Source organism: Petaurus breviceps, unplaced genomic scaffold (genome assembly GCF_028583685.1).
Source record: "Petaurus breviceps papuanus isolate PSGF00001 unplaced genomic scaffold, PetGlider_PUasm1.0 186, whole genome shotgun sequence".
Taxonomy (NCBI): Eukaryota; Metazoa; Chordata; class Mammalia; order Diprotodontia; family Petauridae; genus Petaurus; species Petaurus breviceps.
Window position 1 is genome coordinate 58,828,405 of NW_027185798.1, and position 27,693 is coordinate 58,856,097.

Sequence of the window (27,693 nt, forward strand, 5' to 3'; positions counted from 1 at the left end):
AAATTCATTATGAGTCAATACTGTGACACTGGAACCCCCAAGTCTAACATGATTTTAGGCTACATTGAGAGGCAAAGTGTCTAGGACCAATGAGGTGGCAGTTCCACTATTCTTCCTCTACAGTATCATCTATTTTGTACACATATAGAATGTAAACACCTTGAGGCCAGGGACTGTTTTTCCTTTTTCTTGGTATCCCCAGTGTTTACCACAATATCTGACAAATAGTTAAGTACTTAATAAACCCTTGTTGGACAACTAATTGATGGCTAATAGTTTTAATATAGTCAAATGGAAGGTCCAGAGATTTACTCTAATTCCATAAAGCAGAACTAGGATTATGGATAGGATTTTAAGAGTCTGAGTTTGAAGGGATCTTTGTGATCATCTGTCCAACGCCCTCATTGTACATGTATTTAGAAGTGTCCAAGGTTATAAGGACAGTAAGAGGTAAAGAAAGGATGTGAACCTATGTCCTCTCACTCTAAATCCAATATTCTCTCCATTGTTGGCCTCAGTAGAGGTTACAAAGAAGCATGTTAAGGCTTCATGGGAGAAAAAACTTGCCAATAATTAGAGCTCTAGGGAAGTGGAATGAGCTACCTCAGGAGGAAGCAGTTTTCCCCTCAATTAAAAGGGCAGCCTTTGACCAAAGGCTTTGTGACAACTTGTGGGGTATATTGTAGTGGGGATCCTTGGTTGATCAGATGACTTTTGAGGGCCCTTCTAACTGATATGTGATTCTGAATACAGGCCCAGGGATCTGTTCTCCAGGGCACAGCTTAGCTCATTTCAGAACTGTTCCATATCTCAGGGTGAGGAATTCTTTAGCCATAGTAACACCTGAAGACCATTTACTAAGTTGTAGGTGAATAGCAATGTAAGTGGGGAAAGGAATACCCACACTGACAAAATCATGGTCCTTTAGGTACTGAAATATATATGGTACACTAGATAATATGAGTAAGTTTAACTTACGTTTATGTACTAGCCAGTCACATCTTATACAATGAAAATAGCTCTACTGCTATAGTTTATGTCTTTTGGATCAGAGAATACTGATAACATTTAAAAAGCTAAACTGAATCATTTCAATTTTATTTTATAGGAAATTAAAAACATTGAGAAAAACTGAATTTAGTAATTTTAGTTTGGTACTATAATGTGTAATTAAAGAATGACATTTAAAAAATTAAAGCTTTGTGGCTAGCAAAAGTTAAAGTTCTACAATAAATAATAAGACAGACCCATCACCAATAATTCACATATGCAAGCACTGACTATCTAATAATGTTGGAATAATCCAACAGTATTTCTGGAATTTCTCTACTGGGAATTACAAACTAATAATTTCTAATTATTAGTATAATCACACTTGGATACTTATTTTAGCAAAGACAACAACTACAGGTAGGAAGCCTATACTCCTTTCTTAAGAAATATTTTTTAAAGATGAGGGTAGAATAATATCAGATGGATGCTATAAGAAAGCATGGAAACACTATCATATTTTTTCATGTTTCATATTTCCCTGTGCATAAAACTCACTGGTCTAAGGTGAGAAGCCTAAGCAAGAAATTAATGTTTTTGATTCTACTGCCTAATTCCCTTTAATTTCCTTTTCTCAAATAGAGGAAAACACCAAAGATATTGGTAAAGGTAAAAGCCAGTTGACTACAGAAAATGTTTATCTGTGGAATTCCCAACCAATTCATTAATAAGTGAAAATGTAATATAAAATCTGTGTTTCAAGTAAACATTTCTTCTTTTCTGATGTTGGTCGTTTGTAAATTCTGATATGATGTGGATATTTCTAAAATCTATCTAAAAGTGATCTCACTGATAAAGATTTTATAACCTGATTGAGATAAGCTATGGGTATTTTTTTCTAATCATAACCTGGTTGGCTTTCTTGGATTTACCCCCAACAAATTTTTATTTTATATTCAGAAATTCTGAAATTTTCCATTGTTATGAGAAACTCCTTTAAAAATATTTATTTCTTACATAGAATATAGAGCAACATTCAGAAATTAGACAATAGAAATTAGCTAAGAACCAAAAGAAATTAATTTTTTTCCAAAGTTTAGGCAAACAGGCACTTTTATTAAGATTCTAGGTTATATGTAGAAATGCTTTTGTATTTCAGAAAACAAAGAAAACTGTCCAATTGTTTTGCCAGTCTCTATAAATAATGATGAATAAAATATCTCAAGATGACCTACTGAAGAGGATTTATTTTAAGGATCTGGTGAATTATCTAAATATAAGTATTTCTGAAGTCTTTGAAAACAAACATCAGGATTTGAAGAGCTTACAATATACAAGCATGTTTGTATTATCAGTTATTTAAAATGTTTTGGGGTTTTTTGTGAATATAAAGAACCATCATTTGAAATTTTACTTTTTTGTGGGAGACAATTTTCCCATAACTTTTGTATAAACGATCTTATCTGTTTAAAATATCCAGAGAAGGGCTATAAAATTTTTCAGTAGGAACTGTTTGAATTTCTCTTTCATCATGTAGTTGAGTCTGTTGTTAAAGACTGTTTGGGTAGAGCTGTTAACAGGACATTTTCTAAAGACACAAGGGAGTCCGTATAGTACTGTAAAGAAGCACTGTAGCCCTTCTGTTGTAAATATTGGATTCGGCCTTGGTCAATCAGCAATTTACAGAGACGACCTATATTTTTCCTTTCTTCGTGGGTAAGAAGCCTAGATCCAACAACAAAAAAACAAAAACAGAATAAAATTAGGAACATGGTTTGTTAGAAAAACTTAATAATTTATAATATATAACATTTTTTTAGATTTGCAAAGTACCGTGTTTCCCTGATAATAAGACACTGTCTTATTAATTTTTTGGACAGAAAAACACCAGAGGGCTTATTTTCAGGGGAGGGCTTATTTTAATGAACATTGACAGCAATTTTAATAAACAGGTAAATGTGAACAAAAAAATGTACCTTTATTCAATAAGCAAATCACTGGGGAAGAACAGGATGACGTGCTCACTGCTGCAGCTCTGATTGGATGCAGCTCGGAGGGCAGTGTGCGTTTCACCGGGGAAGGGGGGGGGGCGGTGCATACAGAGGGTACCGTAATGTAGCGTGTAGCGCAGGGGATCACCTTCACTACAGTAGCAATCTCAATAGGGCTTATTTTCAGGGGAGGGCTTATTTTAGAGGAATCTTACACAGTAAGGGGAGGGCTTATTTTCAGGATAGGTCTTATTATCGGGGAAACACGGTAGTACATAAACTGCCATACAATATTTGTTAATACATATGGCAATTTCTTAGCTGAACCATTAATAAGTATTCAACAAACACTGGATTATTTCCCCAGAACTTGGCTCCAGGCTGAACCTACTTTTCATGTCTTCTAAGGGACCTCTTATTTGAGACCACAATCAATAATTTATGAATTTTGATTTATTGTAAAATTCAATTTAGAATTCCATTTTATAACCTGTGTTATATATGCTGAGAAAATGAACAATTGTTTTTCCTTTTATTGAATGTCACAAAATGAGTCACTTACCCAGGTGAACTTTCGGAATTATCATCTGCTCTCTTGTATCCTTCATGGTCATGCTCTTCATTATCATTGGTCTGATCATCTCTTTTCTTTATATTAATTCCTGATGTTTCCAAAGTTGTTTCCCGCATTCCACAAGTGGCCCAGCTACTCATGCGTTGGAAATAGTTAAATTCCACTGGCCCAAGTCCTAGGGTCTTGAAAAATTCTTTGCCCACATAATGCCTCCAATCGCACCTGTGATGACAACAGAGCGCAATCACGATGCCAGCGACAGGGATCCATTGCTCTAATTCATTCTTTTCACTTCCTTCATTCACCAAAGTGTCACTTTCTGTGTCCATTTTGTCATTCTTCATACGCTTGGCTACTGGTTCCTCATTTCTTTCTTTACAGCTAGCAGGATAGGTTTCAACTAAACATCGCAATGCAAGATCTGCAAACATAATTATATCATGTGATCCCCAAACCACATTGTAAGAAATAAATAATTTGTACATTTACTAAGCAATGCAATAAATATTTTCCTTTATCTTTGAGTGAATTATCTACTCTATTCTATATATTCTTGGTGTTTTTCTTTCAATTCATGTACATTCTCATTTTTTCTACTGACTTTATTCTGTAATAAAGCATAAATCCCAAAAACAGTTGGAAGGAAGGGAAACTGAAGACATGTAGCCTGAAAAAACCTTAATTTAGCAACTTGATTCTTTTCTTCTTCCTCAGACCTTAAAATAAAGCTCAGTGTTGCCAAGTAAGAACTTTTATCTTAAAAAAAACCTACCACTAGAACCAAAGGAAATTGTTAATTAAACTGAAAACAAAATAAATAGGAGGCAGGGAGAGGAAGAGAAGGGAGGGGTACAAATAACTTCCACTTAGGTTGCTAGATCTAGAGGTGTGTGATACCTCCATAGCAGGCAGAAATGAGTACAGGGAAAGAGATATAAAAGTTCCACCATTTTCCAACAAATTTCAATTTGTTACTTGATTTCTGTCTCTCTTTTTAAGTAATAAAGAACTGACAGTTCCATAACACTTTAAGATTCAGAGGGCACTTTTCTTAAAACAATACTGTGCGTACAAGGACTGTCACCTCCATTTTACAGATAAGGAAATAAGCTCTGAGACAGAAAGTGACTTGTAACTCATCACAAAGCTATTAAGTTTCTCCAGCAGGACTGGAACCCAGGTCTCCTGCTTCTAAGCAGTGCTTGAATTCAATTTTAGAGCTGGAAGGGATCACAGAGATCATCTGCTCCAACCTCCTAATTTTATCGATGAGGAAAATGAGGTTTGGAAAAGTTATGACAGGGTTATATAGATATTAGCAAAAGTGGAACAGGAAACCCAGTTTTGGGGACTCAAAGGCAAAATAATCTGTTTATAGCTATAAAAATCAACTAAACTATACAAAGAATAACTAAAAGGCAGCATATATCCTTGTCTGTGTGGCTAAAGGCTCCAATACCAACAAGACTGTGAGATATACGGGCAAGACTAACATTGACATCAAATGAATAAAACAAGATCACTTAACTGTAACATTATCTGACCCCAAAAATCCACAGAAATGAGATGAAGGTAACTGTCAGTGTTCCCCTATATATAATGTCTATCTCTACCACCATTAGCCCCTCTATAACTGGGATGTTTACAGTTATTACTGCTGAAGGCAAAAAGGGAAAATAAGGTTTCTGGGAAGGTGGTGGGGGTAGGGTCTCAGAATTATTTCAAGACAAAACAAAAGTACTTTATTCCCAAGAGAATGAATGTTCTGAATGAAGAACAGTGACTATTGCAACTCTGACCAGCTCTGTCCTGGGATGCAGAGACACAAATGCAGGACCAACTAATCAAGTCTTAATATTCCCTCTCCTTCTGACTGACTCCATTCCCAAAGATGGCGGTGGGACAGAAACCAAAGTTCTGAAGTGGCTTCTTTTACCTTACCATGACAAAACAAAAAAGGTTTTCTACTTATTTCTATATTCTACTTTTATTTTTCTCACTTTCCTGAAATTTCCCTAATTCTCTCTGTCACTCAACAATCCTGATGACTTAGAATTAGGAAACATTTTGAAAAACAATCCCTCCAAGGGCAAAGGATAACACTCTGTGATATGAACAATGCGGCTCTTTTAAATCTTTTAAGACTTGATAAGGCCAAGATGGAGGCACAGAAGCAGGAAAACTCCCCCCCATAACCACCTGAAATACCTATAAAATATGACTGTAAACAAATTTTAGAGATACAGAACCCACAAAGTGAAAGAAAGAAATAAATCTCCCACTGAAGGCAACCTGGAAGGTGGACAGGAAGGGTCCATTGCAGCATGCTGGGAGCTGAGCCCAGCCCAGCCCAGCCCAGCCCAGCCCAGTCTAGTCCAGCCCAGCCCTACATGAGCCCATGGTTTTAGCCCCAGGGTATCCCTGACCAGCAGCAGCTAAAGTGGACTTCCTGAGAGTGGATCACCAGCAGCTGTGGTAGTTTCCAGAATTACCAATCCATAAATGCCAGACAAAGTAAAAGGTCAGTGTGGAACTCTTTTGGAACCAGGGGGGAAGGAGCTTGGTCCAACCCCTCCCCAGGGGCGAGAAGCGAAAGGAGGCGCTGTGGCCATGCAGTCGCCTCCACATGGCTGCTTCTGAGCTCCTGACCTGCAGATCATAGGGGGACCAAGCAATCCTTGAGAGGGTAATCACTCTTGCTTTAACCTGCTCTGACCTGGATCACAGCAGATCATAGGGGGACCAAGCAATCCTTGAGAGGGTAATCACTCTTGCTTTAACCTGCTCTGACCTGGATCACAGTCTTGAGTGGAAGTCCTGGGGTATGTGACCAGTGAGCCAGATCTAGTGGGGGCTGTAGAGAGGCTGCACTAACTAATTAACAGCTCCGGAAGCTGCAAAAACCCCAGCAATTTGGGACAAAGCTCTCCTCTCTGGAAGCAGAGTTCCACTGTGGCAAAGAGCTCAAAAGTCAAGTAATTGGTTGGCAAGATGAACAAGCAAAGGAAGCAAAGCAACCACAGCAATCAAACCTTAGATTCCTTTTTGTTGGGGGACAAAAAAGATCAAAGCATGGAACAGGAAGAAGACAACAAAGTCAGAACTCCTGCACCAAAATTTCCAGGAAAAATATGAATTCATTACAGGACATGGAGGAGCTCAAGAAGGATTTTGAAAATCAAGTAAGAGAAGTGGAGGAAAAACTAGGAAGAGAAAAAAACATTTTTAATTTTCCTTTTTTGTAATTTTTGCTAATCAGATATGTGTAAGGTAGAATCTCAGAATTACTTTAATTCACATTTCTCTAATTATTATTTGGAACAATTTTCATATATTGTTGATAGTTTAGATTTCTTCCTTTGAAAATTACTTATTCAACATCTGAGTTTTCAAATCTGGGGGGCTTGATGGCTGCCCAGAATCTTATCTGGTCAAATCACACAACACTTTTCAAAGTGAGCCCCAAAACACAGCCTCACATTAGGGTTTATATAGCCTTCTCCTGGCTCAGAGAATGTCACAACCCTCCTGACCCATTGCCCAATCACAGAGCAATAAGGTGTGGGCACTCCTGAAAACTAAGCCTCCTGCCACAGGCTCCAGGTGCACTTAAGCCTATCAAAGGGCCTAGGGGCAGGAAAGATCTTAAATTCCCATTCCCATGACAATCATCTGTATAGATGTATGAGCTAAAGCTGTGTCAAGTAAATGGGATTGCCCAAGGGAAGGGTGCAAAGAAGACAGTGATCCGAGGAGAAAGAAGGCCATGACAAGAACTAGGAGAAGGTAACATGTCTGAAGCCAAACAAATGAAAACATCCAGAAGCACAGAGAGAAAGTAATCAAAAGTATCACATTTTAAAAAAGAGGTTAATGAGGAAAAAAGCTCACCTCACCAGCTAATGGTGCCCTTTGAGAGGCACCATTCTAGGAGAACAGTAGAGACTGAAGCCAGATTATAAAAGAGAAACTGGCTTTAAGGAAGTGGGACCATCTAGTGTCATGTTACTTCTTCAGGAAATCTGGCCATGAAGAGAAGCAAGGGGACAACAGCTGGAAAGGGTAAAAGGGTTGAAGATAGCCTTTGTTTGTATCTAAAAGGACAGGGGAGAGTTAAAAATTCAATTTATTCAAACAAACATTTGTTAAGCACCTACTATATATAAAGTACTGGTTTTACAAAATGAAAAATGATCCCTACCCTCAAGAAGTTTATGTTCCCTTGGGGGATAAAATATGTTAATTCAGAAGTAAATACAAGGTAATTTAAAGATGGAGACAAACAGCTAGAGGAACTAAGAAAGGCTTTCATACAGAGGTAGGGCCTGGGATGAGTGCTAACGTAACATGACGGATTCTAAGAGACTAGGACAGAGTGCATTCCAAGCATAGGAATGACCTGGACAAAGGCACAGAGGTAGCAGAAGCAAAACTTACAATAAGGAGCCACACTGTGCCAACTGAGGTATCTGTATTCTATCCTACATGTAATAGGAATCCACTAAAAATTTTGGAACAGAAGAGTGGTGACCATCAGATGTGTGCTTTAGGAAGATTATTTTTGGCAGTCTTGTGGAGGACAAATAAGAGAGGGAAGAGACTGGAAGCAGAGAGAGCAATTTACAAGGATATTGTAATAGTCCAGATGAAAAGTGAAGAAGGCCTGGACTAGAGTGGTAATTGCGAGCAAGGGAATATTAGAGATGTAAGATGCACAAAAGAAAAGATAATAAAAGGTCCTGCTACCTTTGTGACCGTGGGCAGTCCCTTAGCCTGCCTGGGTCTCAGTTTCTTCATTTGTAAAATAAGGGCACTAGATTACATGGTCTCTTTAGTCCCTTTCAGCTTCAAACCTATGATCCTCTATACAAGGATAGGATTAAGGATACAAGCGGATAGATTAGACTTGAAGATACTTAGTTACAAGATGTTACATCAAATTAAAGACTAGAATGGGCATGTCTGTTAATCTGCGCATTTTTATGTTTCTATATTTCATACCTGTTGCCACACCACATAAATGCTTTCCAATTCCAACCACAGGTAACTTTTCTTTTATTAACACAGGGATTTTACCTGAAAAAAAAAAGTGGAGAAACTGAGAAGCATTAAGATTGTAAGAATCTTATGAAAGGAAAAAATATTCCTTTTCAGTGAAAGACAAAACTAACAGAATCAAAGAATTATAAAATTTTAGAGTTGGAATGGCCCTTATCTGTAAAGTAGGGATAAAACTATATGCACTATCTCACAGAATCCTTGTGAGGGGATCCCTTTATAAATAAATAGGAATTATTTCATTAATAGTATGCAGGATAACTTAAAAAGCTCAGGAACACTTTACTTTAGAAGTTGCTATCATGCAAAATACAGTACCTGATTTCTAGCCAATATATCTTAACCTTTATAAAGATTTGAATGGAGTTCAGTTTAAATTAGCCTTGTTACATTATACACAGAATTTCTAAATTATATGGGACCTAAGTGACTTTTTATTTTAAAGTGTAATTGAAAAAAGGATTTCTGGGGCGGCCAGGTAGCACAGCGAGTAAGAGCACTGGCTCCAGTGTCGGGATGACCTGGGGATCAAATCCTGGGCTCAGACACTTAGCACCCACCCAGAAACACCTGGCCGTGCAACCTTGAGCAAGTTACTTAATCCCAATCGCTTAGGGGCGGCCAAGTGGCTCAGCAAGTAAGAGCACTGGCTCCAGTGTTGGGATGACCTGGGGATCAAATCTGGGCTCAGATACTTAGCACCACACCCAGAAATAACTGGCCATGTAACCTTGAGCAAGTTACTTAACCCTGATTGCTTAAAAAAAAAAAAAGAAAAAAAGGATTTCCTCTCTAACATACTTGAAGAGGAGTCATTCATACTTTGACTGACAAAGTAAGTCATCAGCCAATATCAGTTGTAATCATAACCTTGGTCCCCAACCCCAAGTTAAGCCCTCTTTTCATGACACCACACTGCCTCTGATTGTTTTCTAACTGCTTACATGTTTTGATTTAGTTGATCAATTGAATTAATACATGTAAAGTGTTTTGCAAACCATGAAGTGCTATATAAAGGCAATTTTTAATTACTCATCACCACAGAATTATGATTGAAACAGATATTATTGTAAAAATAATCAACCAATTCAATTAAACAAATAGTTAAATGCTGACTGAGCAGAACCCTAGGCTAGAAACTCTGGTCAGAGATCCAGTCCCTCCCTTCATGGAGCTTGGCAATTCATGAGGTCATAAAGGGCAAAGATAGATAACTACAATAGACAATGTTATCTGTTAAGTGTATTAGATAGTTGCTTAAAAAAGTATTATGTGAAACTACCAAATGGGTCATTCTTGGGAGAGGCAGCATTTAAGATTTAGGATCCTCAGATTTCAGTGTCGGATGAAACCTTAGATGTTACGTAGTTCAATCCCCTCATTTTTCTCCTGAGCCCGTCTCACATCACCACCTTCTCGTTGGATGTCCCATTGATACCGCAAGTTCAACATGTCAAAAATTGAATGTTATTTTCCCCCTGAAACTCACTGCTCAGCTAAACCTTATTTCCCTTGAAGGTCAAACCAACCTTCCTATCACACAAATTTGCAATTTCAAAATTATCCGTGCCTCTTCATTTTCTATCACCTTCCAAATGTATGTCAAATCGTATCAATTCTATTATCATAGGACCATAGTTTTAGAGTTAGAAGGGACCTTAAAGGTTACTTCATTTTACATATGAGGAAACTGAGGCCCAGGGAGCTTATGTGACTTGTCCAACATCATAACAATAGAGAATGGATTAGAATCCCGGTTTTCTGACTCCAAATTCAGTGTTCTTTCCATTTTTTTACCATGCTATCTTAATATATCTTGCACCCCTCTCCTTTCCTCTACTCACATGACTACCATCCTAGCTCAGACCCTCGTTACTTCTCCCTGTTTGCCCCCTCCAATTTTTGCTCCATACAGTTGATGAATTGATAGTTCCACAGGATAGTTCTGTGTTCAAGAAGTGCCAGTGACCCCTAATGTCTGAAGGATAAAACGTGGGTGTTTAACTCTCTTCAAAATCTGATGCCAACCTATCTATCTGATTTCACCTTCCTTACCTCAGGTGATTTCCATGCCAGCCCCTGGCTAACTTGCTGTTCCTATACATAGCATTCTACCTCTCACCTACATGCCTTAGCGGTCTCCTTCTTACCTGCAATGCTACTCTCCTTCCTCACCTCTACTTGGTGGGAAGCCTTGCTCCCTTTGAAGCTCTGTTCAAGTGCTACATTCTCCATGAAGCCATTCTTGAACCATTTGGGTGTTAGCCCTCTTCCCTCCCACTAAGATTACTCGGTGATTACTTCTCTGGATACATGCTGTTTTCCCTTAGTAGACTGTAGGGGTTGTTTCATTTCTCTTTGAATGAGGCTCTGAGAGGTTAAATAACTATGTAATAACTGTACAGGTAGGAGTATCTTAGGTAGGATTTGAACCTAGGTCTTGATTCTAAAAGCCCTGTGCTTGATTCTAATGGACTAGGATGTCTTCTGATAACAGACTGGGTGTTTGTTTTGAACTTATGGTCAAAAAATACCAACCACAGAATCTCAAGAGATGGACAAGGTCTCTGTGTGGCTCATACCTGAAATAGAATTCCATCTCCAGTATCACTCTATTTTTCTTTCTATGATGTCATTAAAGTCTACAATGTAAAAGAGTAAATATTTTTATGCCTGCGCTTCTCCTGAAAAACTGTTCTTTGTGATGGGATTTCAAAGTAACCAGAAGAGTTTGGAAACATATACTTTATTACCATTTAACAGAAAATTATGCAACTTACTCAAACATAAATGTTGAATATCAATTTGAAGCCTTTCAAATACAGAGTTTCTGTTTTTGTGTTTACCATCTACCTGCACAAATAAAATACCATTATTACAATGAATTTTTATTTAAAACACTTCATAAGACCTTCCAAAATATCAGCAATGCCTTTTGGTTTTCATACAAAATATGAAGCAAACAAATGTTATCTAGATTTTCATTATTGTAAAGCCTTGGAACTATAAAACAATCAAGAATACAAGTTAAAGGTTGCCTTTATGGCTAATATTTGATGGTAATTCTGAATACTCTTAACAACTTGAAGCAGTGGCTACAAGCTGTATTGATGCAATTTAAGTCAACCATAATCATCAGAAATAAAAAATTTAAGATCCCCCCCCTCCCCGCCCCCAACACACAGAGAAGAGCATTGATGGTTCTTCATTCAAAGCCCTGCTCAGACGCCTCCTGCTATAGGAGGCCCTGAGTGAACCTCAGTTATTTGGACTCTCTTGCTCTTGGCATTACTTTATAGTTCTCATCTACACGTTATAACCAATCCTTCCCCACCTACCCTAATCCCCAGGAGAATGAGGTTCCCTGAAGTCAGGGCCTGTTCAGTTTGTATGTTTGTAACTGCACAGTACCTCGGAAATGAACAGCACTTAATGTTTCCTTTTAAATATCTGACTTCTAAGAGAGTGTCATTTTCTACAGACAAACCCAAAACATTAGGTTGACATATCTTGATGTTTTAACCTACCTTGAATCTTGTGGTCACCCTTTCTACTAGCAGGAAGTAGACTTTTTCAGCTTCTTGTAAGGCAGTATCAACCCAATGAGACAGTTTCCCCCTTCCAGCTCCAAATTCAACAAAGCATCTTCTTGGTCCCAGTAAATTTAACCTTTCAATGTTACCTAAAATTGAAGCCTGTAAACTTCTTAAAGATTATTTCATAAAAAAACAGAAAATATATTTGGTCCAATGTAGAAAAATGTCAATGTGATTTGATATGTTCAATTAATTAAGAAAGGTCAATATATTCATAATGATAAGTTTAATTTGATATTCATTTACTTTACTTTTGTGACTAGCTTTTGTGTTTGTTCATATAAAACCCTGATAAGCAGAAAAAGCTTTTTAAACAGACCTGATGAGACTATAAGCAAGTCATTTTTGTTTGAGAGATTAACAATGGGGTCAAAGAGTTGGATATGACTGAAAAGTGACTGAACAACAGTAGGATGTGGTGGCATATGCCTATAATCTCTGCTACCGGGAAAGAGATTGGTGGATTGCTTGAGTTTAGGAGTCCTGAGGTATATCAGCTGAGTATCTCAGTTGAGTGTGGTAAACCTGACAGGTGACAAGGAAAAGATAGGTTAGGGATAGGGAGTAGAGGTAGAGGGAAGAGCAAACCTGCCTAGGTTGAAAAGGGATCAGGTCAAAGGTACTGATCAGTAGTGGGAGCAGGATCATGAATGGCAGCTAAATGTCCATCCTGGGCAAGATAGGGAGACCCAATCTTTCCAGTCAAAAAGAATTTGATGAGGTTAAGATATCATTACTCAGTGGCCATTGGCCTCAGTGAATTTAGCTAAGCCTGAACACTGGACAAAAGACACACAGTCTATCATTGGGCATAAGTCATTGCAACTTAGTTGGTTTTGCCAGAATTTGTAACCCTCTACCATAGCATTTAAGAATCTGGAGTTCTTAATTTACACCATGACAATAATTAAAAGATAAATATAGAAACAGAGATTCTCTTACTAACTACACCTAGAAATATTATTTCTGTGAATTAATTGTATGCATGGAATTGTATTCAATTTTTATTAAAAATAGATACTACAGCATAGTCCATACCTGTTGTTTCAAATGCTTGAAAGCTGAATCACCATTTTTGGGGTCATTGAGGACATCATGCAATGCAGGATGTGACATTATTTGATCTTTAAGTGTACAATTCAGACCTAGGTCAAAAATATAAGTGTAAAAACTTAAACAAGTTAAAAAATGAAAACTTAAGGATCTAACTCCAATGTCATCTATTAAAACAGGTTTTTAATAAATATAAGATCTAATTACCTAAGGCTATAAAATATTTTACTGTCCAGGTTTAATTACACTTACCTTCACTGGCTTTTCTCAATTTCTTAATTAAGTTTTCCAATTGCTCTTCAGATAGAGAAGAAATTGGGACCTATATATAAAACCCAAACAACAGTAAATAAAATATTTCCTTTTAAAGATTCTTTATGCAAGCAGTCTTATAACAATATTCAACTTCAGGGGAGGCCAGGTAGCACAGCGAGTAAGAGCACCGGCTCCAGTGTCAGGATGTCCTGGGGATCAAATCCGAGCTCAGATACTTAGCACCATACCCAGAAATAATTGGCCGTGTAACCTTGAGCAAGTTACTTAACCCTGATTGCTTAAAAAAAAAAAAGAATATTCAACTTTAAAATGAACCATACATATGAATGGAGGTTGCCTCCTAATGTCCCCTTCTGCTTGAATTCTTTCTCATTACTGATATTCTAGAAAACTCCAATTATTATTGGGAAAACCACTGAAATCTACAAGCCCTTGCTGCTACTTTTCACCATGTGCAGCCATAAAAATATACTGGCTCCTGGAGTAGCCATCTAGTTGTCACTTCTCTACCTCACTCAGAGAAACAGAATTAGGACATACCTGCTCATCTCACAGATAAATTAACTGAATCCTAGAGAGATGAAATGACTGGTCTGTGGAATCACAGGTAATAAGTGGCATTCAGAATCTGAATCCAGACCCTCTGAAACTCTAGGACACTTTCTGCAGGCCTCAGAGAGATTCAGGGCATAGGATTCAGGCTCAAAAGGGATAGAGACCCAAATTCGTGGCTATTAATAGTACAATTTTCTTGAAGTGTTCAATGTTACCCTCCATCCCTGATTTCCTACTCAATAAACTCTAGTGGCTTCTGATTTCTGATAAAATTCTGTCTGGCATATAGAGCACTTCACAACTTGGACCCTTCCTACCTTTCCAGTCTTTTTACACTTTTTTCTTCCCCATGAACTCTATGATCCAGTTACACTAGCCTTCTTGCAGGTCTTTACACACTCCATCTCCCAAAGATTCTTCTCACTGGTTTTCTCCATGTCTGGAATGGTCTTCCTCCTCACCTTTACCTACTAGCTTCCCTGAGGACGAAGCTCAAATCCCACCCCTAGCACCTTCCTGCTAAGCTTAACATTATTCTACATTTATCTTGTATATAAAGTTACTTGATTGTTGTCTCCCTCATTAGAGGAGAAAGCACTTAAAAGATATTTAATAGGGATGGCTAGGTGGCGCAGTGAATAGAGTACCAGCTCTGGAGTCAGGAGGACCTGAGTTCAAATCCAACTTCAGACACTTAACATGTACTAGCTGTGTGACCTTGGGCAAATCACTTAACCCCAACTGCCCTACCTTCTCCCCTCCAAAAAAAAAAAGCAAAAAAAAATTAAAAAAAGATATTTAACTGACTTTTTCATTATAAATTAAAGAGGATGGGGTATGTGTGGTGTGTGTGTGTGTGTGTGTGTGTGTGTGTTTGTGTCTGGGGTGGGGGGGAAGGAAGTGGGGAGGCAGAGATGGGTGGCCTGAGAATTTTGAGAACATTTATAACACTGTTTAAATGAGAAAATGAAAAATTATAAATAATCAACGTAGAAACTAATTTCACAACAACACATTCATAGACTGGGGGCTGTCTTGATATTTCTTTTTAAATTAAATGATGAATCAATGCACTTACCAGTTCATCAAGAATTTCTGTTTCATCTTGTAATCCTGCATTAATATCTTGGATAAAATAATCCTTAAGAAAAACACATAAAAAGTCAACTAAAGTTGGCATAATAATATTTAAGTATATCTAAAAGATCTGTGATTTTATCAGCAAGGACACTCATTCTACCAATAAAGAATAAATCCCATGGCAAATGGGTTCATGTACTATTGTGACAAAAAAAAAAAGGATGAATTACCAGCTATCCAACTTCTCCAACAGATCAACTCAGATCTTCTAAATATGTAAGTATATGTCTGTCTGTCTGTCTGTCATCAATCACTGTGCCAACCTTAAAGCCCTGTATAAATGCTAACTACTGTTATTATGAGGATGATGACAATGACGATGATGATGTCTGGGTCATATTTCCCCATTAGTCTGTAAGGCCCCTCAAGAACTAAATTAATTCAACTAAAATTTGACTCAAATTTATGTCTTATTTAAATTCCAAGGCTGAGAATACGGTTTTGCACATAGCAGGCATTTACTGAAGCGAATGAACTTACTTACTTCTTCAGAATCAGACTGTGAGCTCCTGGAGGGCAAGAACTTTCCCTTGCGTTTCTCTGTATCCCCAGTACTTAGCAAAGTGTCTGGCACATAGTAGGTGCTTATAAATGTCTACTGACTGACAGTACTGCTGTGGATGACTAGTAGTAGGTAGTTTTGCCAAAAAGTAGTAAGCTCAGCTATTATAATTATTAGGCATGGCTGCTCTTGAAAAATGAATGAATGGAAAATTATTTAAGTGCTCATTACATTTAAGGTACTAGGGATAAAAATAGAAAAAAAATTAATGAGCTCTCAAGGAGTTCATACTCTGATCAGGGAGAGATAATACATACAAAGAGTTCTCTCCCAAGTTGATATTGACCCATTAATGACAATATCTTGGGTCCATTCAATCAACCAGCTATAAACCTACCTAATTGTAATCTGATCTAGCCCAGGGGTGGGAACCTGTGGCCATGAGGTCACATGTGGGCCTCTAGGTCCTCAAATGCCCTTTGACGGAATCCAAACTTTACAGAAAATCATAAACATAAACTTTACAGAAAGTTTGTAAGTAATAAACATAACTTTCTAAGTTTTTGTTGTCTGCTGAATTTGCCTTTCAAAGACTATCCAGCTCTGAATTTCTCAAAAGGAATGTTTGGAAGTCATCAATTCCGTTAGCTTTTCCCACTAATTCTGCAGCATAAGTCATTTTCCTTTGCCCTTCAGGTTGTATTCTAATCTTTTCTCATAGCTGATGTGTAGTTTTGAATGACTCTCCCTCTAGTTCCACATTATGTAATCTATCCCTTCTTGGTTGCTTTTAACATTTTTCTTTGACCTGGAGATGCAGCTCAAAAGTCCCCATAAGCAAGTTACTTAACTCTCAGGGCCTTACACAACCCTCTCAGACTCTTAAGTTACATACTTCATTTCATCTCCTGTCTTTGTGCCTTTGCAATGGCTGTACCCTAGGCTGAAATGTTATCCTTCACTTCTGACTTTGTTTCCCCAGCCTCCTTTAAGACTCAGCTCAAATCCTATCTTCCTCAGGGGTCTTTTCCTTCTAGTATCTTCCCCTTGAAGATTACCTTCCATCTATTCTCTATATATGTACCTAGGTATTTACATATTGTCTCCCCATTGGAATGTGAGCTTCTTGAGAGCAACAATCCCAATTTCTGCCTTTCTTTGTATTCCTACCACTCAGCATAGTGCCTAGCACACCGTAAGCCCTTGATAAATGCTTGTTGACTAACTGGGAATGGCAGCATTAAGGAAAACTATGGCATGAATGGGAACGATGTGATAATGTGAACATAGAAATTAATCAATAAAAATGGAAAAGAGAAACAGTGAGACAGAATATAAGTTAACAGGGTCCATAGTTACTGGTAATACATCAAGTTTGAAGGAAAAAACATTACAAGTTTATTTTCATTAAACCTCTAACTTAAATTTAGCATTTCCTAGTTCACTTATGAATTTAAAAAAAAAGTTATGCTGAGAAGGACGATGTAAGATAAAGTACAGAGAGCCCTGGATTGAGAGTCAGAAAGTTTGGGTCCTAAAATCAGTCCTGACAATTGTGACCAAAGAAAAGGAGGTCACTTAACCTCTCTGCCTCAGTTTCATGTGTACAACAGTGAAAAAAATTATAATTATTTTCTTTAAATGATGTGAAGAAAGCAACTTGTGAACATTAAAACATTATATAAATATGAATTATCAGTAGTAGTAAAATTGCTACAAGGCATAATTCAGATTGCATTTGTGCTTTATCTTGATGATAAATGTCCTATTCTGTTCAGACAATGGTGGAAACCACTGAGTGGTAATTTTAACAAGTGTCACTAGTAATTAAAATCAGAAGCTAATTATTTGAAAACTCATATTTATGAAAATTTCATTTCTTGAAGCAGAGCTATAAGGAGCTTCAAAGAATTGAATCACACACAAAACATAAAAATGAACATTACCAAAAACCAATTTACATAAGGCTTATTCTGCTTTAAACACTTTCTGACTTTTTCTTTAAAACGATCTATATATCTCATTGGATTTCTGTGAAAAAAGGTATTTATAAACCTGAAGATGATATAGAAATGTAAGCTTTTATTATATAAAAATGTTATATAATATATTTCAAACCATTTTTTTTTTTTACTGATAAGGATACTTACTGGTTTTGGTTTCTCTCTTGAATTACATTTTTTCAAATGTTTTTCAAGCTGATCTTCATATACTGTGCTAAATTTAAGAAAATAATTATTTTCAAATGCAAATAGTAGGAGCTGCATTTAAAACACAGAAAATTCTTTACGTTTATTTAGCCCATACTTACTGTTTTGGATCTAGGGGACAGAGTATTCTTTTCCTGGTATTTTTGTCCTAGGGTAAAAAATTCGTTTATTTAGCTAAAATATTAAGCTTACTCTCCTCTGATCATAATGTTCTTTCAATTTTTTCCCTTACTTTTCTACTGTCACTATACCCTCTAGCATCTCTATACCTCTCTTTTCCTAGTCTATCACCCCTACTTTGGTTTCACTCTCCTACCTTCATAATCTCGTCTAATTTCAACATTGTCCTCCACTTCTGAATCCTTTATCTACCTGGGATATGATACCCTATCACTCAGCAGATTACCTTGCTTCCTAATTTACTGAAAACATCAAGATCATCCAAAATAAGTTCTTTCATCTCCCCTATGCCACATTTCAAAACATCTATACATCTTTATCTGTTCTCTTCCATTTTGATGCAGTACTATCCTTGGTTTGATACAGGTGATCCCACCTCCTCCCATCTCTTCCAGTAACTTGCCCCAGAAATCAACCCCATCCCTTGGCTGAACCCTTTCTTTCTGCCTACAAACATGCCCAGGTCTCCCTCATCTTTTTAAAAAACTTTCACCTGACCCTAAAATTCCTTCAAGATATCATCCTATATCCTTCCTTCCTTCCACTGCTCAGCTAGATACCTTTACTTTATCACTATCCATTCATATTTTAACCTTACTTAGGTTTCCAATTTCATCACTCCATTGAAACTGCTTTCTCCAAACCCATTTAACAATCTCTTAACTGATAAATCTCAGTATTTATTTTTCTTGAAGTCTCCTCGGTAGCATTTAACATAGTTCACCACTTCCTTTCTTTTGGACATTTCCTGCTAGATCTTATGATACTATTTCTTTTCCTAACTGTTCTACCCCTCCCACGCTGGCTTTTTCTAGTCCTCACCCTCTATATGTGGGATTCCCACAAGCTTATGTCTTAGGCTCCCTTCTTTTTTGCAAACTATCCTGATGATCTCATCAATGTCCTAGGGCTGTTAACACCATTACACAGGTGATTCCCAAATCTGTATGTACTCTTTCCTGAACCAGTCCTGTATCACCAATTGCCTTACAAAAATCTCCACCACAAGTCTCATGGTACCCCAAACTCAACCTATCTAGAATGGAACTCATAATTTCTCCCCCTCAACCTTTCTTTCCTTCAAAGGTCCCTATTTTCTCCTAGTCACCGACTTTCATAATAGTAGTCATTTTTACACTTCCCTTGTCCTTACCACCACCCGATACCCAACTAATGGCTGTCCTGATTCTAGCTGTAGAACCTCGTCTCCCTTTGTCTCCACTCACATCTCCCTTACTTTTGTGCAAGCTCTCATTATCATTTTCCTGAACGATTATTATCACTTAATAGGACTCCCTACTTCTAGCCTCAACCCTCCTCAGTTCATCCTCCATGCTGTTGTTGTTCAGTCATTTTCAGTTGTGTCTGACTCTTCTTGACCCCCTTTTAGGATCTTCTTGGCAGAGATACAGGAGAGGTTTGACTGGTTTGTCATTTCCTTCTCCAGCTTATTTTACAGGGAAACTGATGCAAATAGGACTAAGTGACTTGTCCAGGGTCACAAAGCCAGATTTGAACTCAGGAAAGATGGGTCTTCCAAACTCCAGACCGGCCCTCTATTCACTTCACCACCTAGCTGCCCCTCCTCCATACAGCTATCCAAAAAATCTTTTTAATGACAGGTTCAACTATGACATTCCCTGGTTCAAAACCAGTGACTCCTTACTACCCCTCAAGAAAAACACAGAAACTCATACGGGCATTCAGAGACCTTTAATCTTATTCAAACTTACCTTTCTAGCTTTAATTCATGTTATCTCCTTTCTCACACTCTTTTAATCAAAATGGTATCTTAGCTGCTCCCCAAAACTGACATTTCATTTTCTACCTCCTTGGGTTTTTATAAACTATTCTTCTTTCCTGGAAAGGATACCTATCTCATCTCGGCTTCTCTGAACTGTCTTTTTATAATATTCTGATCATGTGCCAATTCATCGAAGCCTCTCTGTATCCTGCTAGTGGTTAATGCTGCCCCTTCACAAATGACTTTATACAATTTGCCTCTCTGCTTACTGGTTTTAGTTGCATAGTAAAATGGGAGCAACTTTGGGGCAGAAGCTATTTCATTTCTGGTGGACTCCCCTGAATTCAGGTCAGGTCCTTATGTACAGTAATCAGTCAGTCAAAATGTGGACTTTTAAAAAATGAATTGAAATTACACTAAAAATTATTATAGTGGGGGGGGAAGTTGATCAGGAAACTCCTTATCAAAAGATTTCTAAATCAAGTTTATTAAATTATAGGACAGTAATGGGTAGTTAACAAAGACAATAAGGTGTTAAAAATCTTAACTGAAATGCAAATCAGTATACACATTTTATATGCTCTTTACAAAGTGTGAAGGAAAGCTCTACAATCAAGTTTGGTGGAATTAGAGGGAAGTTAGGCATTTGTTGGCTAGAAGAGACACTCTCTAGGGACCTAGTCAAAGTGGAAGTAGGGAGAGGGGCTTGAGGCATGGTGTGAATTGTGAGAAGACAGTCAGCTATAGAAAAACCCAGCTCAATAGAATTGTTCTTGTCCTCTGAAAGGATGTTTCTTTCCTCCCTCATCTCCCACTTCTCATTAACCATGGTGCCTTGCAGTGGAGATACTGGCCCAGAAGGAGGAATTATATCCAGTAGGGAATTAGACTAGTGAGGCAAGACAAAATAGGAGATTTATGAGTTAACATAATTGGCTCTGGTCACTGATAGTTAAACTGCAGTGATGAATAGGCCCAGGGAGCCCAGCTAAATGATTTTTCTGGTAAAGATACTAAATCTAGGGGAAACAGCATGAGGACAAATGCTGAATTAGACCAACAATATAAGGAGAGGAGGTCTGTAACAAGAGACAATCCAGTTTTTGAGGGAACTGAGAGATCGATCAGTCAGTTGATAAACATTTATTAAGTGCCAGGCACTGTGCTAAGCACTGGGGATACAAAAAGAGGCAAAAGACTGTCTATACCCTTGAAGAGCTCACAGTATAATGGGACTGATCTTCGAGGTATCATGAAAGAGAAGTGGAAACTAAGGATGTGGGAGCAAAAGGGGAATACCAGCTTATGTTTATTCATCCATCTATTCAACATTTTTATGAAAAAAATCTACATGCTCACCAAAGGTTTCCTTGTGGAGAATATCAGAATGGAACAGACAAACCTTCCCGTGCAATATTCCAACGTAGTTGTAGAGCACATCTTTACAGACACAGAGTTAACTGAATTATGCAGATAATACCAGACCCCACTGTGCTTAGAGTACAAAAAAAGATTTGATTTGGAAGAGCAAAATACTGCCTTATGAACTCTCATTTAATATTTTCTACCATACATGTGTCACAATCATATAAGATATTCTGAAGGTTGTAACAAAAGAGATAACTTTTTCAACGACTCTGATGATCAATACCAACCAAGGGATTAAACAGAGAGATGTGTGCTTGCTGAAGGTATTCACCACTGTCATGGAAGAGAGTCAGCAGACTCCAAGTAGAAGGCATTTCCCACATAGATGCTAAGGTCCTCCAGATATTCCTGTTTTGTAGATGATATTATGCTAGCTAAATCAAGCCTAGAACACTGATGAGTCTCTTAAATGAGACACTTAAAAAGAGTTTGATCTCACTATCCATAAAGGAAAAACCAAGTGGCAGGAGGGCTGGAACTCTGAGATACTCAGCTGGACCTGGGTATCTGAAAAGCAGAAACCATCCTCACAGATAATAAATTTCTTTACCATACTCCAGTATTTTAGAGCTAGCTTTTCCCCTCTTATAGCTTAAGTCATGTTTGTTCACATTTCTTTATATTTTAACAATAATTGACCATATTATGGAATTTTGAAAAATCATTTTCCTTATCCTTCAAAGCAGATGAACTGTGCTTTTTCTCTTTCTTATGATTCCACTGCCCTTTACCAGAGTTTTTAGTGCTAAGTTGCTCTTTGTTGGCAAATCTTTCTTAATTATTTTTTTCTTGGGCAGTAGTAGCTTTTTATTGAAAAAATAAATCTACTCACCTGTATTCAACAATATCAAGAAAGACCAAATAAAGGCCAAACAAAAGATTCCCTATGGACGGTTCCTATTTATAGATGAAATTACCCTATTCATAGATGAAATAACCCAAACAAAAGATTCCCTATGGATGGTTCCTATTCATAGATGAAATTACTTTAATTACATTAAGTCCCAGTCAGTGAAAGCAAAAACCACTATCTACATTTGATAAAGTATACAAAAACTTAAATTATTGAGATTTTGATATGCAGAATGAGCAGCCTATAGTCAAATGACTCTTAAAAAAAAGCTGGACAGATAAATTGGGCCCAGAATTGAGTTTACATCAATAATCATTTGTTAAATGCCTGATATGTGCCAAGCAGTATACTAGAAGCTGGTGGTACAAAGAAAAATGAAAACATGGCTTCAAGGAGCTTAAATTCTATTGGACAGAAACATTTTTCTAATCTTTGTTCCTTCCTTCCTTTGTTCATTTGGTGGGTCTGTGTCAAGTGGGCCGGAGTAGCTAGCTAATTTTCTTGGATGCTCTGAAGCTAGTCACTGGAGCATGAGACATTCTCAAACAAAATTAGTGAGCAAGCCATGGAGAACACTGAAGGGGAGGAGGCTATCTTAAATACATTATTTCAATTTCTGCTCATCACTCCCCTGTGAGGTAGGTAATACAGGTATTAGCCCTATTTTGCAGAAAAGGAAACAGACTCAGGGAGTTTAAGTGATCTGCATAAAAGTCAGTACTAGAGAGGAGATTTAAGTTCAGCACTCTTATCTATTACGTCAGGTTTATCTTTCTTTGTGGCTAAGACACATGAATCATTGCCTCTAATACCAAATATAAAGTCCTTTGTTTCACATTTAAAGCTCTTCATAACTTGACCCCCCTCTAACCTTTTCAGTCTTCCTACATCTTACTCCCCTTCCAAGCTATCTGTGAAGCCAGGCTGTAGTGGACTATATGAAGTGACAGGAACATGACCCTTCCACTTCCAGTCTGGGATTTTGCATTAGAACATTCCCCCAACGCCTGAATGCTGTCCTTCCTTCCTTACCCCTCTACCTTAGTTTCTCTCTTTTTTTTTTGGAGGGCAATTGAGGTTAAGTGACTTGCCCAAGATCACATGGCTAGTTTTTGTGTTAAGTGTCTGAGGCCGCATTTGAACTCAGGTCCTCCTGACTCCAGGGCTGGTGCTCTACTCACTTCTCCACTTAGCCGCCCCCGTGTCTTAGTTTCTCTTGCCTTCTTCAAGACTCAGCTCAGATTCCACCTTCTACAAGAGGCCTTTCAAAACCGCCCCCCCCCACCCCGCCCCAGCTGAAACTACATTCTACTGATTCTCTTTATAATACCAAGCTATGTTATTGTATCTCCTAGTACCCACAGATAGGGAGTCAGGAAGACCGCAATTCAAATCCAGTCTCAGACACTAACTAGCTGCGTGACCTCAGGCTGTTTGCCTCAATTTCCTCTAGTGTATAACGGGGACAATAATGGCACCCACTTCCTAGGATTGCCGTGAGGATCAATCAATAAACATTTACTAAGCGTTTACTCTGTGCCAGGAACTGTACTAAGCGCTGAGGATACGGAGGCAAAAAGTCGCTGCCCTTGAGGAGCTTCATACAAACAAATACGTACAGAGTGAGCTACATACGGGATAGAGCGGAAATCATTAGCAGAAGGAAAGCAGTTGAATGCAGAGGGTTTGGAAAAGGCATCCTGTAGAAAGGGCAATTTTAATTGAGACTTAAAGGCAGCCTGGGAGATCAGTAGGCGGAGCAGAGAGAGCGTTTCAAACGAATAAAGCGCTTACTACAGTGCCTGGTACATAGTCGGCGCTACATAAATGTTGGCTGTTATTATTATTGTTGTTGTTATTAACATATGGCAAATAAACAGCTCAGCCTCGCCGTAGGGCAGTGTCCCTACTTCCGCGCCCGCTCCCGCAGCTCCGGCATGCTCCCCGCAGAACCGTCTCCCTGCCGCCGGCACCATCCGGCAGAAGCGATTCTTCCTTTCCACAAAGTAACTGCATCTGCCCTCGATGGGGACCTGGGTGGCCGCCGGTGTCGGCAGCGAGGAAGCCATCCTCAGGGCTTCCGGCAGCCCCACACTAACCGAGCTCGGATTCTTTAACAAGCAAGGAGGGCGCCGGAAGCCGTAGCTTCCGAGCGGAAGCACCAAGCAGCTCTCAACCAGACGGGAAGTACAGTGCCCTACGAGGGCCAAAAAGCATCGGTCGCTTTCTTCTTTTTCTCCTCCCTCTCCGCGCCCCGCTCCGCGGGAGCCCAGCGCCAAACTCAAACAGTGTGGAGCGAGCTCGGGGCTGTTCAGGCGGCGGCGGCTACGTGGGACTGGGCTGCGACGGACCGTTCTGCGGCTGGACTGGCGGTCCACCATGAGTCTGGTTCTGTTTCGGCAGCTGGTCCCGCTGCAGGTGAAGTGCAAGGACTGCGAGGAGAGGTGAGGGGATATTCTTCTCGCTGCCCCGGGCCGGAGGAGGCTGAGGCCGTTCAGGGCCGGCTCTTAGGTCGCAAGATGGCGCCCAGAGGAGTCGGGAGCAGGGACCGAGGGGTCCATCGGGGCATTAGAGGGAGGAGGCAGTCGGGCGGGCGTGGAGGGGATCCCGGGGACGCCTCTAGGGAGTAACTAAGAAAAGTCTACTAGTAACTAAAGGTTACTGAATAATTAACAGAGCGCTTTAAAGTGGTCGGGGCTGTGTCATCTCCTTTGAGCCTCCCAGCTTCCCAGTGAGGGAGGCGGGCCCTGCTTTTATGGACTCCTCTATCCCCATCTTCCTGAGGAGGACCCCCGAGCCCCAGGCCGGGAGCGTGACGTGCCCTGGGGTCTTTTAGGAAGTCACCGGCGGGTCTCCTCAATCTGTGGCTGTAATGAATGGATCCGAGTCGGTTGGAAGCCAGGAAAAGCAGCAGCTCCTCTCGCTGGTTTTGTTTGTTTCCTTTAAATGCCATCTAGTGCCTCCTTCGGTTGCTCTTTATGTGGCTGGTGATAAACAAAGTTTTAACTGAAAGACAAACACGAGTCTTGAACCCGAAACTTAAGGGGTTCCTCCTCGGCTTCCGAAACCGGAGACAGACTGACACCCTAGGAATATAGGGGGAAAATGTAGGTTTTAAAAAATGTATCTAAGATCATGGAAACATGTTACATACTACAGGATTAGCCCTAGTCTGGGCAGATCGCCAGCTCCTACAGAAAACATCGATTCTCCGAGATTAGCTTGTTTTTTAAATCTTTGTAGCGTCAGCGCTTAACAGAGATACGCTGTATGCCAAACTTGTTGATTGATTGATTGATTGATTGGATCTTATTACCCTTCAGGATCTCCTCCACTCCACGTCTAGGGGAGCTAGGAGATAATAGATTTAGTGCCAAAATGCAGTTCTCACCCTTACGAGGACAGCAAGGTAAAGTGTAAAAGCACACCTGTTCTGTCCTCACAAGAGACATATGTTTGAATCTCATCTTCCATTCAAGCCGCTTCCTTGGAGGAGTCACTTTTCCTCTTTGATTCATCTGTAAAATGGAGATAATACTGGTCCCGCCTGTGTCTGTGAAAGATAATGCTTTCAAAAAATCTGGAAGCTAGATGTAAGTTGGAATTACTGCTATTATGTTCACAAACTGATGGTTAACAAGGTAGTGCCAAGCACTGGGCAAGGAGAAAGAAGAATTAAACCTGAGCCAACTTTAAGATACAGTATAACTGAAGGTATTGGAGTCTTGAATAGGGATTGAAAAAGAAGTTATAATTGTATCCTTTTGGGTTAGGAAAACCCTGTATATTTGAGGTGAGGCTTTTGGTCAAGTCAAAATAAAATCCTTGGGTGTTCCCAATAAAGTGATGCTAATTCTTAGAATCATAGGAATTTGAACCTGTTTGGCATTGTGAATAGAGGATAATCTATGGACTCAGAGTCAAAAAGACCAGGATTCAGACTGCCTCAGATATTCATGATCATGCTTAAGTCACTTAAACTTTTTAGTCCCAGTTTCCCCACCTATAAAATGCGGAAGTGAGTTCCTGTGTTAAAGCTCTATACAAACCTTATAATACAATACTAAATAAATGTGAGTTACCTAGTTCAATGATCTGCCTTTTATACAGCTTAAAGGAAATGAAGGAATCTTCTGTTCCTACTCCAGTGTTTTTCTCCCAAAAACCACCCTGTTTGGAGAGAGAAGATTATTTTATCAAATAATTTTTTTGGCTAAATATTAGGAAACTTAACCATATATAATTCAGAGCACTTTTTGTACAGTTGTGCATTGTTCAGCATGTGAAATATTACATACCATCAATCATTATAAATGCCGTAGCAATCTGCTGTGGAGACAAGTATAGTTTATATGGCTTTCAGAATTGTTTCCACTGAAAACACTAGGGCTTGACTGCACGTTTCTAGGGATTCTTTTAAATGTGGTCAACCAGCTTAATTTGTTTTGGTTTCGTTTACCTGCTACTGAGCACAAGGAACTAGATTTTGGGGACATGAAAAACAGAATGCTTAACTTGTTTTAGGGAAAGGTGATATTATGATACTCCTAGAGTAATATGAAGAGTAGCATATGACAGGATTTGATAAATTTGCTTTAAATCTAAGAGCTGACTCCAAAATTTATGAAGTGGGAAAATTTTTGAGCTTTTAAGGAAAAGAAAAAAAGACAGTGTGGTATTGGAGAAAATTGTTTTCAAACTTTAAGAGGAGACCCAAGTTAAGATTAGTACATCTGTATAGGGAAGTTTCTCCAAGGTTTAGTCATTCAACAAGAATTAAGCACTGGAAATATGTTTTGTATGACTGCACATGTATAACCTGTATTGAATTGCTTGCCTTCTCATTGAGGGAAGGAAAAAGAGGGAGAGAATTTGGAACTAAAAATTTAAAAAACAGATGTTAAAAGAATTTTTTTACAAGTAATTGAAGGGAAAATACAATATTAAAAAAAATTTAAGTACTGGAATACAAAGAAAGGTAAAAACAGAGTCCTTGCTCTCAAGGAGCTCACATTTTAATTGGGGTTTGGTTAGTTGGGTGTCTGTCCTTCATTCTCGAAGAGAACCAAAATGACATCACTATGCTAAAGTCAAGTTTCAGTGTGTCTGACTGTGGCTGATCAGACCAATATGAGCTCGGAATGCTCTTCCACAGATTGGGCATGGATAGTCCATGTGAACATTTGGGGTGGGTTCTCTAAATTTGCACATCCAGCATTTCCTTTGAGCTGTTTCAATTCTGCTTTGCTCATAGAGCACAGCACCTTCTCAAACATGGGACACCATATGCCAGCATCTCCCATGTCACTCAATTCCAGAGTTCTTAAGAGAGACCTTGAGAGTAAACTTGTATTGCATTTCCTGACCAGCATGTGAGTGCTTGCCATGTGTGAGTTCTCCATAAAATAGTCATTTTGGCAAGCAAATGTTTTGCATTTGAACAAGGTGGCTAGCCCATTGGAGCTGCACTCTCTGAAGCAGTTTGAATGTTTGGTGATGTAGTTCAAGAAAGGACTTCAGTGTCTGGTATCTTATCTTGCTAG

The 27,693-nt window shown here is 38.8% G+C and overlaps 3 protein-coding genes across 6 annotated transcripts in view; 2 read left to right on the plus strand and 1 right to left on the minus strand.

Moving 5' to 3' along the window:
* LRRC39 (leucine rich repeat containing 39) overlaps positions 1–2,499 on the plus strand; it is a 35,460-nt gene extending 32,961 nt beyond the window's left edge. The window contains exon 9 of the mRNA XM_069090538.1: positions 2,150–2,499. Within this exon, the coding sequence (XP_068946639.1) occupies positions 2,150–2,205 (56 nt within the window). The 3' untranslated portion in view covers positions 2,206–2,499. The remainder of the gene's footprint in view (positions 1–2,149) is intronic.
* Positions 1,962–24,531, minus strand: TRMT13 (tRNA methyltransferase 13 homolog). Of its 2 annotated transcripts, none has more exons than XM_069090535.1 (11): positions 24,061–24,531; positions 18,047–18,093; positions 17,886–17,952; positions 15,172–15,234; positions 13,515–13,584; positions 13,248–13,354; positions 12,137–12,308; positions 11,394–11,462; positions 8,557–8,631; positions 3,544–3,976; positions 1,962–2,715 (listed from the first exon to the last, which is right to left on the minus strand). In XM_069090535.1, exons 1-11 carry the CDS (start codon positions 24,529–24,531, stop codon positions 2,520–2,522), a joined length of 1,770 nt encoding a protein of 589 aa, XP_068946636.1. In that variant the 3' UTR covers positions 1,962–2,519. The 2 variants fall into 2 exon arrangements, with proteins under 2 accessions (XP_068946636.1, XP_068946637.1); XM_069090536.1 differs by lacking the exon at positions 24,061–24,531 and adding an exon at positions 21,229–23,420.
* Positions 24,463–27,693, plus strand: part of SASS6 (SAS-6 centriolar assembly protein) — a 36,327-nt gene continuing 33,096 nt past the window's right edge. For all 3 annotated transcript variants that reach the window (XR_011168758.1, XM_069090533.1, XM_069090534.1), the window contains exon 1: positions 24,463–24,594. Coding sequence is in view for 2 of the 3 variants with exons in the window: in XM_069090533.1 (XP_068946634.1) it covers positions 24,530–24,594 (65 nt within the window). In the remaining variant the exon portion in view is untranslated. The remainder of the gene's footprint in view (positions 24,595–27,693) is intronic.

Bases quoted from the DNA above. Each gene is read 5' to 3' on its own strand.
- TRMT13 (XM_069090535.1), bottom strand. From the start codon at position 24,531: ATGGTGGACCGCCAGTCCAGCCGCAGAACGGTCCGTCGCAGCCCAGTC. The intron at 15,235-17,885 runs GTAAGTATCCTT...GTTTTTCTTAAG, and splicing joins CAAGAGAGAAACCAAAACCA to GATTATTTTATCCAAGATAT. The intron at 2,716-3,543 runs GTAAGTGACTCA...TGTTGGATCTAG, and splicing joins AATTCCGAAAGTTCACCTGG to GCTTCTTACCCACGAAGAAA.